This window comes from Manis javanica, chromosome 10, assembly GCF_040802235.1.
Source record: "Manis javanica isolate MJ-LG chromosome 10, MJ_LKY, whole genome shotgun sequence".
Classification (NCBI taxonomy): domain Eukaryota; kingdom Metazoa; phylum Chordata; class Mammalia; order Pholidota; family Manidae; genus Manis; species Manis javanica.
The window spans coordinates 96,396,369-96,412,000 of NC_133165.1; the positions used below are offsets into that span (position 1 = coordinate 96,396,369).

The 15,632-nt window shown below is 32.3% G+C and overlaps 1 protein-coding gene across 6 annotated transcripts in view; it reads right to left on the reverse strand.

Annotated features, from left to right (window-relative positions):
• Window positions 1-15,632, reverse strand: part of CDK17 (cyclin dependent kinase 17) — a 120,250-nt gene that overhangs the window by 25,585 nt on the left and 79,033 nt on the right. For 3 of the 6 annotated variants that reach the window (XM_073213658.1, XM_073213660.1, XM_073213659.1), the window contains 7 exons: window positions 13,582-13,705; window positions 9,297-9,417; window positions 7,321-7,418; window positions 6,722-6,827; window positions 4,831-4,873; window positions 3,734-3,824; window positions 191-2,466 (listed from right to left, as the gene is read on the reverse strand). In XM_073213658.1, the coding sequence (XP_073069759.1) occupies window positions 2,351-2,466; window positions 3,734-3,824; window positions 4,831-4,873; window positions 6,722-6,827; window positions 7,321-7,418; window positions 9,297-9,417; window positions 13,582-13,705 (699 nt within the window). In that variant the 3' untranslated portion in view covers window positions 191-2,350. Of the gene's footprint in view, window positions 1-190; window positions 2,467-3,733; window positions 3,825-4,830; window positions 4,874-6,721; window positions 6,828-7,320; window positions 7,419-9,296; window positions 9,418-13,581; window positions 13,706-15,632 lie in introns of those variants that run through there. The other 3 variants (XR_012121529.1, XM_073213661.1, XM_017652369.3) reach the window with 2 other exon arrangements.

The following is a 15,632-nucleotide window of genomic DNA, read 5'->3' on the forward strand; positions in this document are numbered from 1 at the left end:
ATGGCCAGCACAAATATAAATTAAATATCATTATTGGCACAGTGAGACTTCATTGTCTTAAAAATGAGACCTATAAAAGAAAATGACCCCATTCTGCAGTCTTTTTCCCCCCAGAAGAACTGTGACTCAACAAAACCACATTTTAACAACATGAAGATTTAGTTATTATAAATTTCAAAACAAAATGGAGGAATTTCCACATAATATTTATAACCTTCAAAGTACAATATTAATACATGTCTGTCAGTTAGAAATAACAGCAGTTTGTTAGGCTACAGGGTTTAACATAAAACCAATTTACAAATGTGAAAAGCAGTAGTGGTCCAATATTCACCATTATACATGAATCTGTTTCTTCCAGAAAAAATGTTTTTTTAATTTTAAAATTAAAATTTCAGTATTATGAAATATTAAAATAACACTCCAAACATGCCACAATCACTATTCACAAATAAAGTTAAAATGAAATATACAAGATCCACTTAATACTGTTAAATAACAATAAACTACAAGATTTCCTGAACAGAAATGGTAGGACCCCTGAATGTTTTACAGTGAATCAGGAAAAAAATTAATTTATGACTATTTTCATGATATATAAGCCAAAAATTTACACCACCATTTCAAAATATATCAATTAAGAGTTGTAGTTTGTAAGATGCACTAAACAAATAGTCCTTAAAAGTGAACACAAATGCTAAAACACTGTTACCAACACTCAAGTGTGTTGATGATGTTCAAAGAGATGCATAACTAAAACTGTAATATTTACTATTTCTGGTAAACAGATAATACCTATAATACTTTAAAACAATCCCCTAAGTTCTCATTTATCTCATTTGTATTTATCATGGCTCATTTCAAAGACATATTACAGCTTTCAGCTGATTCCAAGTGAATGTATTAAAACACACACATACACAGGCCCCAGATGAAATTAATTGTTCCCCAATAAAGTCTCATCCTTTCTATTAAAAGAATTATATTTAAAACAAAAACAAGACTTCTCATGTTTGACTGAACTTTTATGGTTTAGTTTTAACTAAATAAAAGCACAATGTAAAATAGGTAAATGTATTAGTATACTAATATCCAATAATATGTAGTAAATATTTCTAAAATGAGAAAAGGTAAAAATAAATAATTTTGGTGCTTTAATTTAATGTGAGACCCCCAAAACGTCAGGTATTCACTTGCTTGAATCAACTTCTGCATCACATGCTTTCCTAACATAATGTGCTTATCAATTTCTTAGCTACTCTATTTGCCAATGTCCAATAAAAAATTACATAGCATGAACTTAGAGTGTTCAAAATGGCTCACTTATTTTACTGTTAAGCAAAGCTAAATTTACATTCCAGGAAACAATGCAGTTTAAAACAAGAAATGCAGCAGTAAAACAATTCGGGAGGAGAAACAGTTGCATTCACATATAATAAAGCCACTGCAACTTCTTCAGGCATTCAACTGTTGTGTTAAATATAAACAGTAGTTATTTAGCAGCAATGATTCCGCAATAAATAATGCACTGTGTTTCTCAGTCCTGCACAAAAATTGCAGCTATAGTTATATCAATAGCTGTAACCTACTGGCTCTACTGGCAGAGAAGACCTTAAAACCAACTGTACAAAAAAATTGTCACACTGTGACAACAAATATAAAAACAATCTGTAGGTCTAAAATAAAAAGACTCCACTGTGAAGAGGACAGTGTAGACAAACGGAGATTCCAAGTCCACCAAAAGAAAAAAATTGCCTTCAGATCTGAGTCCTTGATTGATAAGAAAGGCTGGGGGCTGGGCTTGAAACCATGTTATCAGACTTAAAAGAGCATGCTCTGTCTTCTGTTCTTCCCATGTCCTAAAATATAAAGTCATTTTATGAGGCAGTTCAAGTTTCAGGTTATTCCCACATACAGTATTTGGTGACTCTAGGAAGCTAATGTTCCCACCAGCAAAAGCTAATATTCCATGGTAAGAGTGATCAGCACTGTCTTAAATGACCCTCTTGTTGATAGGGTCAGTCTATAGCTTCTATGCTTCGAAGTGATGACCTGATGACTAGGGAAGCACAAGATGTGTCTTCTGCCTCAGGTACCAGGGATGGCGTGTGCAGTGATCAAGCCAGGCCACTTGTAAAAGGTCTTTGTGTCATCTGCAGCTTTCAGGATCCCTGACTTGACTGAGTCAGATTTCTTTCTGAAGAATACTGAGCTGCCCACATCATAGAAAAGTGAGTACGTGCAACGCTAAACATACACAGCTGTGGAATGCACTGTACATTGGTTGTAATTTACATCAATAATTTTACTGATCAATTTATAAATCAAAAACTTGGTTCCACGCAAAATTTCATGATCGACATGTGAAATGGTTTATGACAAACACACCTGTCTCTGGGTAAGAAGAATTTCGAAAACCTGGGTCCTTTTGCAACTGAATCTCTTTCAAACTGAATATTGATACACCTAAAATGCACAGACAAAAATGATCAGGTAAAGGTTTGACATTACTAAAACAGATATAACCAAAGTAACCACAGACAAAGTGTTTTAAAATGAAACATTTATACCACATTTACAAGGTTATAGCCCTACTGAAATATTTTCCTTTTTGTCCCACTGTTTTGGGAAGCCAAACAAAATAAATCTCCCTTCAGAACCATTCTCCCACAACTCTGCTTTAAATCATGCTTTGAGTATGTATTTCTATGAGAATATAGATTGTCTATTTCTAGGACTTACTGGGATTGTGAGACCTAATCAAAATGTATTACTTGGTTTTTATTCTTTTATCTGTCTCCTTATGGTGGTATCAAGTCATGAGGTCCTCAAACTATCTTCATATTTTTTTAGAGAAAAAGAAGGAATAGGTATGTATAACCATAATTGCCTTCCTCAAGCTATGAAACTTAGTATTAATAGCAAAATGTAAATATCATCTTAAAAAACACTTTTAATTCATCTTTCTCATTTCCAATCTCTGCCAGAGAGAAAGTCATTCATTAAAAAACATCCAGTAAGTTCTAAGCGAAAAGTCTTAAGGATTTCCAGATTTCAATTAACAAACCTCAAATGAATCAATATTGTCTAGTATAAGAATGTGAAATTAATGAAAGCTTTTGGCAGGTCAGTTCCCAAATATTCTCCCAATTCCCCACTTACCTTATCCAATTTTAAAATAAAATATTGAGGTGAATTTTAGAAAGAATGTTATGAAAAAAATCAAACAGTTCTATTTCATACATGTGAAATCAGCTGTTTTGTCACTGACAATATGCTCACCACTGTCATGAGGACAGTAAAGTCAGAATGACCATAGTTAAGAAAAATCATCTTTATATCTGAAACAGAAATCAATCTTATGTTTTGATTGAGCTTCATTACTCTTTACCTGAAATCCATTTTTAACAATTCTGAATCAAAAACAATTCAGATTGGGCCTAATGACAATATCTATCATTGGATGGCATTTTCCCACTAAAGTCCATTAATGACCCAAACCTAAGCACTATTGATTTCTTACAGAGTAGTTGCAATGTGCTCAGTGTTAAAAGAAATAAAATACAGGCAAGTAAGACATACAGCTCCATCCAAGGAATTCTGATCTAATTACAAAAGACTAGAATTTTAAAACACCAACAACAATCTCTTCCTAAATCCTAATTTCACCCAGTCTCCAACCCTGTACAAATAAAGGGGTGGGTACAAGGAAACACTTAAGAATTTCTCTTACTTTCAGGTAAAGTATGTATTCTTGGTCCCAGACTTCTAAAGTATACATGTTTCATGGCCTCTTCTGCTGAAACCCTTTTCTTAGATTCGTACTGTGAAAAAGAAAAGAAATGCTTCATTAACTTTTTCTCTAAATATTATAAAAGGACTGTATGGGGGGGCAGAGATTAGCATTTAGAGCTACTTTTATCTCGATTAATACAATGACTATAAGGAACCAACTGGTAGTACTCCAGATACATTCTAATTTAAATCACTGTTGAATTATGTAGTAATGATTATATCTCAGTTCCAAATTTACAAGATAAAGTTGGATTTGAATGAAAAATTTAGATTCCCTGTATTTATGAAGTGATAAAAAATTAAGTGATTTAAAATTGGTGCTGTTTTTCTTCATGAACACCAAAGGATCACTGGAAATACAACAAATATCCTTATGATAGACATTATTAAATTTCCCATTTCTCGTTCTTCCTTAATGAGATAACCTAAATTTGTCTAAGGTGTCCATGTTTCCAACTCCAACAGATAGATCATGAATCGTGACTGTTCTAAGTTTAACCCAATTATGACAATCCTGCTCCCCAGTTTCCAGACCCTCTTACAATTAATGTTCTGGCCAATGAGACTTAGGAAGAAGCCTTACAGAGGTTTCTGTGAAAAGCGTTTGCTTTCCAGATAGAGGGGGACTAAAGTGGCTGACACAACACTTATCCTCGCTCTTCTTCCTGCTACGAATGAAGATACGAATGGTATTTGGGGGTGAGGCAGCCTGGAAGGCAGTGAGGTTAAGGAAAAGAAAGAGAACATGCATTGCAGAGAACACAGCCTTGATATATCTGATCAATGCCAGCAGCTGACTACCTCAAACTTTTCTAGGACACAATGAGCAATCCAGACACATTAAGAGAAACCATAATTTTAAAAGAATTTAAGCATATACTTTATGCATACTAGACACTAACATAATTAATCTTATTTAACTGTCATGACAAATATTTGAGGGAAGAATTAATGATCCCATTCTACAGATGAAGAAACTAAGGTTTAGAGAAGTTAACAACCTATTGAACAATAACAAAATAAGATGTAGCTTACCTGAAGAAATTTTGTTATCAACTCAATTCCTTCAGAGTCTAACCTAGAAACAACAAAAAACAAGTGTCAATTTATTAACTTATCTTAGCTGACAGCAAGCAATTTTTCAAACAAAACTATTTTCCAAGTGTTTTAATTTGACAAATTTAAGTGCCATAAAATCACCAATCTTGTTGCTTTCATATAGATTCAAACCTGTTTTATCCTTAAAAACTTACCTTGCCACTTGTTTAAGAAATCATAAAGAACCAGCTTCAATTCAAATTTTTAATATTTAAAAACAAATTATAGAATTTTTAAAAATCACCATTCTGTCTCAAAACAAAGTAATCTCTATCACTGGGAAAGCTTGAGTGAATTGCATCAGTTTCACAGTGTTCCACTGAAGGCAAGAGTACAAAAGTATCATTTCCTATTACATAGGTAAAAACAAAGAGACAACCCCACAATTTATCACTGGGGTTCAAAACAAAAACAGAGATGAGTCATTCAACAAATTTTTACAGTGTATTCTGCTGAGCATTGGTACTAGAAGTTATCAAGTCCAGTTTAAATAGGGCTACAAAACCAATGATGCAGTCGATAAAGATAATTATAGTGGTAAAATTAATGTAATGGGGAGTAGAGGGCTTAAGGATTATCTTAATGGGGTAATATCTTGATCAGAAATCACAGGTTCTACCTGCACTGCCCTTCATTGGCAAAAACACAAATATGAATAAGGAAATATTTCCCCAAGTGATCATTGTGGGTACTGGGAATGCTGTGGCCTAGCCATTCTCAACTCTCCTAATCCTTTGTAATTTGCCATTCCACCAAGTATCCAAAGCTCCTTGGGCACAGACAAGCTGAGTGCTAAGGTCATGAAGAATCCGCTTTACCAAAGACCTTACCTTCTACACTGGACATTGTAACAGGAAGTCATATATAAATGACAAAAATGGTATTTATGTTATGTGGGAGAGACACACAAAGTCCAGCACATAATATCATTCTTTCTAAATCCTCTCAGAATGTTATTAGTTGCTATAGTAACAAGAACATTAGTTCATATAAATACTTTAAAAATATTTTTGGTTATCAGAACCATTTTTGCTATTCTTCCCTACCTTGAGAATAAACATAACTAGAGGGAGTGTGTTATGTTGTGAGCAATGTGAATGGCTTTTGATTTAACAGACATTGGCCTTATTTGGTATCTTGATGCCCTTTTTATTTTGATTTTTTTTTAAGGAAAGAAGGAAAAACACAGTTAAAGGGTCTAGTTATTCTATGTTATTTACTGAAAATGTAATACATTCCTTAAGTAATAATGTTCTGACCCAAATTTTATCAGGAGTCTTAGATGGATTTGGGTGTAGGTCTGAGAAGAAACTGATTTAATCAGTAAGGAGTAAGAAAGAATTTATATTCCTCAAATACAAATCATGTCATCACATTGCCCAAAATATCAATTGGTTATCTTGTGTCAGAGCCAAGATTTTACTTGATACTTCCTCAGGTTTTTGTACAAAAATATAGAATAATTCTGTAGGAAGCAAAACAGAAGTTTCATCATGATCTTCATGGTATTGAATAAGGCATTAATCATGTATTATTTTCTGGGAAAGGAAACAATCTACATGAACTCTAGAATTCTAATAAATATTTTCTGTACTCATTTTGTTTACAGCTCAATTCTGTGACTTGGTGATTCTTGGTCATTGAATTACAAAATTAATCTGACATAGGAAGGAAGAAATTCAATTAAAATAGCTCCTAAATACTTAAAAATTTTTTATGTATATTATATATTTTTTCCTGAATCTTTACAGTGGCTAATGCTTCAAGAGATTGATAAGAATCATGTGGGTTTCCCCCTTTCCCTTAAAGAAACAAACAAAAAAAATACCTGGGAGCATGGTTAATCAGAGGCTGTGGTTTATATTTTGGAAAGTTGTAGTTCTTGAATTCATCATTTGAAGAAACACCTGGCCAAGTTTCCTGAGATGGAGTTCCTGAATTTAAAAAAATTATATAAAGATTTTTATATAGGCAAATAGATACAAAATAGGCAGACTAAGAAAGTGTCTTAAAGAAGAACAATTTACATTTAGTAATTAATTTAACTATTTTCACTGGAATGGAAATGATGGAAATTGTAAACATAGGGACTTCTTTTTGACTATGCAATGATGCCATAAAAATGATGATGCCTAATTTGCACATAAGCTAGAAATATTTACGAGTAACATACTTAAGGTCAATTTTCAATAATATTTCTCTTCTCTGTTTCTTCCATAAAAATCTTTATTGCAAAGGTAGATCTCAGAACTCAGTAAAGTCACCTAGAAAGATGTATCTTTATCATAATTATGCTGATCATAATTTATACCAGCTATTTATGTTAGTCTCAGTATCAACTTTTTAAATATATTTTTTAAAGATACAATGTATTCTAGCTGATCAACTGTAAGTAACAAATCATTGGGAAAAGATTTCTTCTGATACCTAGCAGTCGGAAAATTAAGTGCAGTTCATCTTCCACAGTTGATCCTGGAAACAGAGGTCTTCCAGAAGCCATTTCAAAGAAAATGCAACCAACACCCCTTTAAAATATATCATAAAAAACAAAAAACAAGCAAAAAAAAAATGAGTGATCCATTTATATATTACTGAAACACAAGAATCTTTTCTTTAAGAGTGCCTCTCTGGAGAATTTTACACTAACCTGCCAGAAAATCTCCAGTCCAACTAAACTAATTTGCTAGTATTTATCCTACTGCCTCAACTTCCATATTGCTGTACTCCATTTTTTCAACATAAAATGTCCAGCTCTCCTTTGCATGATCCTTAAAGAGTAACACAAACAACAGCTAATTGTGATTTAATGCTTACTATGTGTTAGGTAGTGGGTAGCAGGGCTAGGGAGAAGCAAATTATTCAAGATCTTTTTATGCAGGAAGCAGAGGGGGAACACATAGGTGCAGGGTGAGGAGCATGTGAATGTGTGTATGTAAAAGAAGGAAGAGAAATGTATGGAGGCTCAGATAATGGATGCTGTCTTCTAGGATCTTTGTGAATACATGTATAAGACAGAGTCTCTTCCATTCAAGGACTCACAATCTAGCAATTGTATATAAAATTTAATTTTACATACTATGTTATATAGAAAGTATAATGATGAAACCACTATGGAAAGCAGTATGGCAGTCCCTCAAAATAATTTAAAATAAAATTACCATATCATTCAGCAATTCCACTCATTACTGTACACCCAAAAGAATTCAAAGCATGGTCTCAGAGAGATATTTGTACACCCATCTCCATGGCAGCATTATTCACGACAGTCAAAAGGTAGAAGTAACCCAAGTGTCCACTGACAGATGAATGGAACAACAAAATGTAGCATACAAATAAAATGATTATTCACCCTCAAAAATGAAGAAAAATCTGACACATAGAAAAGTCAAGTACCTATCTACAACATGGAAAAACCTTGAAGACATTTACACTAAGTGAAATAATACAGTCACAAAAGGACAAATACTGTATGATTCCACTAATATGAAGTACTTAGAAAAGTAAAACTGAGAGAGACAAAAAGTGGAATGATGGTTGCCAGAGGCTGGAGGAAGGGGGAAATGGGGAGCTGTTTTAGTGGGTATGGAGTTTCAGTTTTCCAAGATGAAAAGGTTCTGGAGATGGATAGTGGTGATGGTTGCACAACAATGTGAATATACTTAATGTCAGAGAATTATACACTCAAAATTTGTTAAAATGATAAATTTTGTTATGTGTATTTTACCACAATTTAGTGAGTAGCCCATTTAGTTAAAAGGGAACAATGTGTAGAGGAAGAGTCTGAAATAAGTTGAAAAGATAATTTAGAAACATTTTATGGAGATCATTAAGTATCAGATTAAAGTGTACCTCATTCTACAGGTAATGAATGGGGAAGTAGCAAAGGTGTTTGAGTATAGGAGTGTCATGATCAAAGTGGTATGTGAGGAAGTTGGCCATAATATTTTCATTTCAATCAACTTAAAGCAAGTGGATTTTAGTGAATATTAAAATAATGACAAAAATAATAATTTTGTTTCAAATTACTACATAACAGATACTCTTCTAAGGGCTTTATATATATTAGCTCCTTTGGTCTTAACATGATCTACTTACTATAGTTATATAGTAGTTACATGGTTATATAATTTATAGTAGTCATTGTTACTATCGCCACTTTCTTAAATGAGGAAACTGAGGCATACACCAGTACTTTGAGTAAGGATATTAATGTAGTTACGGTGGTAGAAGTGGTATTTTAAGCCTAGGTGATCTTACTCAAATGCCTGAACTCTCAATCATTGCTTATATTGTGGCTCTTTAAAATATCATGTCCTTAAAAGTTAAATATTTATCAGTATGCTCTTTGTTAATGGCTATATTCTTTCAAAATTACACTGGCAATAACATCTGCATATATTTACCACATATCAATCTGTGTTGAGTACTCTGAGGAACCGAGAAGCACATCAGGAGGCCGGTACCACAGCGTGACAACTTCATTTGAGTATGTCTTTGTGGGAACTGACTTGGCTCTGGCTAGTCCTTCATAGGAAAAAGAAAACAATTAGGAAATAGTCAAAATTGATTTCCCAGCCCATATTCTCACCGTGACTCCAGTCACAAGAATTAGTTTTATGAATTTTTCTGATCGTGCAAAGTCCTGGGCCAGCAAATCCTCATGTAACTAAGCTAAATTATTCCACTATCAGAAACTGTGCTTACTTCAATGCATATGAATGCACCTGGTACAGTGTCTAGATTAATTTAAGATATCTTCCTTCTGTCCATGAATCATGATGACAAAACTATATCCTAGCTGAACTTAAATTAATGCAAAATAGGCCAATGACACTGAGTTAATTTTACTTCTTACAGCTACAGGCTTTTGTCATCTTTTAACCTGATCTCTACTTTCATTTGCCATACCAATTCTTATCAAAAAAACATGAAGCTGTTAGTCCATGATCCTGTTTAGTTGTATAAACAACTTCCTTGCAGCTATCTATTTAGAGAAAGTTTCCTTGGAATAAATTACATTGCTATTGTATACTTTCTAATTTTTAAGTTATATGGATAATTTTAAATAAGATGGATTCCACTGCCTTTGGATATTAGTAATTGCTGTTTCTGACATAAAACATATGCCATTCCTTTGGAATTCACTTCTTATCCAGAAATAGGCATGAGTTCCCAACTTTATCTCACTAGCATGAGAGAGTTGTTTTTACTACTTCCAGGCCTCCAACTTCTCATCACCTGAAGAAGCAGCAACTTTAAAAGATATCTGAAGAAATATAAACTTATTTTAACATAGTTTATTGCAAATAAAAATAATTCATTTTTTAGGATGTGATTTTGGTTATATATAACTATATATTTTTTATTAAAATATTAAAGAAAAATATTATAGAAGGATAATACTTTATTAAACTGGATAAAGTCACTCAAATGAAATGAAATTTAAATTATTAGGCAGCACTTATATACTATTTTTGTTTAGTAAAATGACTAAAGTGTGTGACTGTAACAATAATGGCACTGTCTTATTTAATCGAAGTTTTATTCTACCATCTCAACTTGGTAAATTAAGCTCAACAAATTATTTTCCTACCATTTTTAGTAATTAGAAAGATACGGGCAGTTTTCTGCTCTCTCTTCCTCAGTAATATGGGGGTTAAATGGGGGCAAAGGATAAGGCTCCAAGTTTGCTTATCCTACAACCTAGCATCAACCAATTGCCAGTTACACTTTCCTTAGTACCTTACACTCTTGATCCTGAGAGAATTCTGAACTAGGGTACTTGTTTAAACAAGCTCCTGATTCACAACTAGAATTTCAGTATTGGCATGAGATGAAAGAAACTCTCTTCCAAGCCAAATTAATTAAATGTGAAATGCTATTATTATACAGGCCATTTTCTAGTATTAATGAAAATGTCTGTCTGCATCAGTACTTTCTAGAGCTGAATTTTATCAATCATAGGAAAAGGGGCAGAACTTTTTATAGGGATCAAGAACAATTTACCGTAAAATATTCAAAATTACATGACCTTCCCTTACCGTCCTAAGTATATTTACTAGGCAACCAATAAAAAAAAATAATAATAACTGAAAGCAACAGAGACAAAGTTGATTATACTATCTCATGGCATAATCAGAATTTCTTGTTGGTCTATGGGGAGATAAAAATTAGTTCCAGAGGTTAGAAGCAAATTTTAAAGCAGTTATTCTCTCAAAACAACTTCCTTGCAGCAATCCATTCAGACAAAGTGTCTTTGGAATAAATTACATTGCTGTTGTATACTTTCTAAGTTTTAAGTTATGCGGATAATTTTAAATAAGATGGATCCCACTGTCTTTGGATATTAGTAATTGCTGTTTATGACATAAAACACACGCCATTCCTTTGCCAATTTAATATGGAATTTACTTATTATCCAGATATAGGCACGAGTTCCGAACTTTACCTCACTGGCAAGAGAGAGTGTTGTTTTTACCACTTCTCAAAAAAGTAGATTTTTGATGATCCTTGCCATTCTTTTTGAATTCCTAATAGCCTAACAGGGTTTCTTTATCATTGCCATTCATTTTGGGATTAAAGAATAAGGAGCAGTAAATGGAGCTTGGCAAAAAAGACAAAGAGAAAATAATTACAAGGAAAATACCAGAGACTATGCCCAACAGATTGTATAATCTATGTAATCATATGCAATAACATTAATTTCTTCTTTAAATACATATGACCTAACCATTTCCTTTTTAAGTAAGGAAATACAAATAACAACTTACCTTTCAAACAAATGGTGAAGTGTTAAATAAGCAAAAGCGTAAGAATTTCCACAATAAATTCATTACTTAATAACAATTTTTAATCTGAATTTTAATTGAATACTCCAAAAGCAAAACTGCTACATTCACTTATGAAAAATGACCAATGCCAATTATGGAAAATTGCATGGACTTTTTAAACTAAGTTCTATTAAATTACTCAAACTCTCAGAATGTAGAATATTTAAAAAAAAAAATCAAAGCAACTGTACAAAGTTCCTTTAATATAAAAAAGTTTACTTGCTAGAAGCAAAAAGAACATGTAATTTCATTTTATGTTCTAATCCCTAAAAATTAGATTAGGTCAACAGCTACAAATTAAATTATTAAGAATATAAATTACAAAGTCATAGTGGCAGGGATATTAAAGGAACGAACCCCTTTCGTTAATGGCATTTAAACTTTTCAGTCTCAGGCCCCCTTTTATATTCTTAAAATTATTGAGGACCCAAAGTGCTTTTTTAATACAGATTATATTTATTGATTATTTACCATATTAGAAAAACTGAAAAAAAATTACTTATTAAAAATACCATTCATATTAACATGAACATTTTTATGAAAAATATTTTTCTAAAACAAAATAAAAACTACAAAAAGCCTTGTTTTATATTTTTATAGTCTTTTAATAGAAGACAATTGTATTCTCATCTGCTTTTGCATTCAATCTGTTGTGATATATTGCTTTGTAGTATATGAAGAGATTCAGATCTCACACAGATATGAAGTTGGAGAGAGTAAGAGCATTTCAATAGCCTTTTCTGATAATTACAGATACTCTTTTTTGATACAACAAAATTAGAAAACATTTAGTTTCCTAAAGATTATGTAGTAACTGAATTTTATCAATGAACTTTTTGTACTCTTGTTACATTGAAATTCATTGGTTTAGATACTACTTTAAAGGCATCTTATATCGATGCATGATTCTGTAATATCATTTATCAGTCATTTGAAAAATACTGGTTCCCTGAGTTATACATATATTTTAAATGTTTACACATTTCTTCAGAATATCAAAAAAAACCCAAATTTGTTAATGTCACCACTGATTTCATTAGAAAAGTCTTTAAGTATCAGGAGGCTATCAATACCAAGCTCCAAGTGGCAGATCCAAATTTCCAAGTCCAATTTTTGCTTGAAAACTCAAATTTTACTCTTGGCAAGGGGTACTTCCAGTTGTTTTCCTTGAAATAATTTATTTTCAAGAAAAGTCTGCCAAATACCTAGATCTGAGTAACCCCAGTTTGTCTGTTGGACATTTTTTTCCAGTAAAAATGATGTTCCTTGAAAAAAAGTACTAGTTCAGTTACCACTCAATCACACAAGCAACTTTTCATTGAGATAAACACAGGATTTCTGGATGCAGCAAATGCATTTTATGTATACTTCCTGTTTCATTACACAAAATAGTGAAAAGACATGTATTCAAATATGGAGATTTAATTAAATTTAATAAATTTTACTGCTTCATCAAATACTTTATTTTTAAGTGTAACTGACAATTTTTTCCTACAAGTATATAATGGTGAAGAATACAATGATTACTAAGTATATGGCCTTGATTTTATACTAGGGCACTACAGGCTTTACTAACCCTTATTGCTTTTAGATCACTAGTACAAATATTAACAAAATGAAAAAAGAAAGTAACATCTAATATAATTTTGATAATATATCTCAGGACCACACCTGAGAACCAGTGCCTTTTAGCACTCATGAACATAACTCACCCACCAAAGTTTTGTCAAATATCTTACATCCATGGGCTATAGGGAAAATTTCCAAACCCACATAAAAGCAATCATACGATGTCAACAACTGCTGTCTTAAAGGTAACCACCTGGAACTACTTATAAATATCTCATACATTCCTTACCAAAATCTGCTAGCTTTAATTCTCCTTTTTCATTAATGAGGAGGTTCTGTGGTTTCAAGTCTCGGTGCAATACCTTTCTTCTGTGGCAATATGCCAAACCACGTAGAATTTGGTATAAAAACAGCTACAGAAACAAATAAATAGAAATTAGTCTTACAGATAATGAGACATAACTTTGGTATAAATGCAAATTACGGTAAACAGAAAATCAAGTGACCTAGAGTAGTCAAAGGCTAAAAAAGGAACTACATTCTTAAGCACAAAGCCTTTTCCTTATACACTTTTTTTCTGAATTTCAAATTTACTTTTCTATTTGAAGCATCTACCTATTTTTTTAAGTCTGACAATATTTATGAAAATACTGAAAATAAGGTGAAATGAAACTCTGTTATAGTGTAATGGTTCAATTGTTATAAAAAATGTGAAAATAAACACATCCTCATAGAGGCTTACATTTTGATCGTGAAATTCTTGCCAAAACAACCAACCTTTACATCCTCCCCTATCAAAAAAAAAGAACCTGATCTAGCAGTGTCCCTAAAATAAGGCACTGGAATTGGTGGTTTCATGAAACTTCTGAGGTGTCAGAGAGAATGGAGCTGCATGGCTCTAGCAAATTATGTGCTATAAAAATAACCTTGAAACCAGCTTCTATCATCCACCTCCTGGGTACTTTACTTTCAGCACCTCCTACTCAGCCTTCAAATTCTGCTATGATTCAGAAAAGGGAATTAAGCACTGTAAAGCTCCAAATGACTCTCTGAAATAAGCAATCTCTGTAAGGCTAAAGGTAGACTTTTTGTTGTAGATTTTGGTGGAAAAAGGGATGTGAAACACAGAAAATCTTTGATTCTTTGGGGCTAACAAAAAAGCCTCAATTACAGATAATTTAAGAGTGTACCCTCGGTTTGCTAAGGTGAAAAAGAGAGCATTAGAACAGTGGGAATAAGCCAAGGTAGCAGGTCAACAATAGGCCTGAAGAAATTCTAAGCAGCACTTTCTATACTCTATATATTTAATGTTTTAAAACTCTAAAATTACTATTTCCATATATTCCTATTACTTTTTGTTCAGAAAATATAAGGGCTAAAAGAACAAAGAATAAAATACTTAACAACTTAAGCCAGCCATGTACACTGGGCTTGAAGGAAAAAAAACTTGTCAAATCTTTGTCATATTATGATAATTAAGGACTTTATTTTCTTTCCAAATTATTTCCAATAGGAAAGCAGGAAAAACAAAATAGAAACCCAAACAGAAATATATGCAAATGAGATTCACAACACCTTGCAAAACAAAATGTAAAATATGAACACTATTCTCATAGGATGTATATGGAAATAGACTTAAAGCCCTATTCTAAATTTTTAGCAATGTGCTATACATATATTCTGAGCTGTCTTTTAGTAAAAGAAATTGGCTTTCCTTTATGTCCACCAAATTCACTATTTCAAAATATATATGTAAGTTTATAGTTACTATCTACAGAATTGGAACTATCTCAAACACACAGCTGGGACAGCCATAAACCGTTGACTAAGTTTCGATAAATAAATCTTTGCTAAATTTGGAGTACACCACTCAGGTCAAAGAAACCTACTGTAAGAACACAACTTGTCAAATGTTTTTATTTGATTTTATTTTTATTTTAGTTTTTGGTGTGATCTCGTACCAATTATTATGCCAAATTTTTCTGGCACTACTTGCATCTTTAGATATACAGAAAAGAAAATATAACAATTATCCTACTTTTCCTCCTGACAGTGTAGATTTGTATTTCCAGCCTAGAATCATAATACCCATGGCATGTTCCTGGCCTTAACTCATTAATTAGTAATTTGAAAAGTTGTTTTGTAATTAAATCCACTTGAAATACGTTAGGGGAGTTTGCCATTTATAGGAAGCATTTTACAGAATACACTGATCATTTGTATTTATTTTAAACATTTGGATTTTGATATAATAGACTCGTGGGTTTTCTTTTTGTTTCAAGCAGAATAAATCTGTAAATATATTCTATATCTATCTAGGAGAATCAGTGTTACAATGTG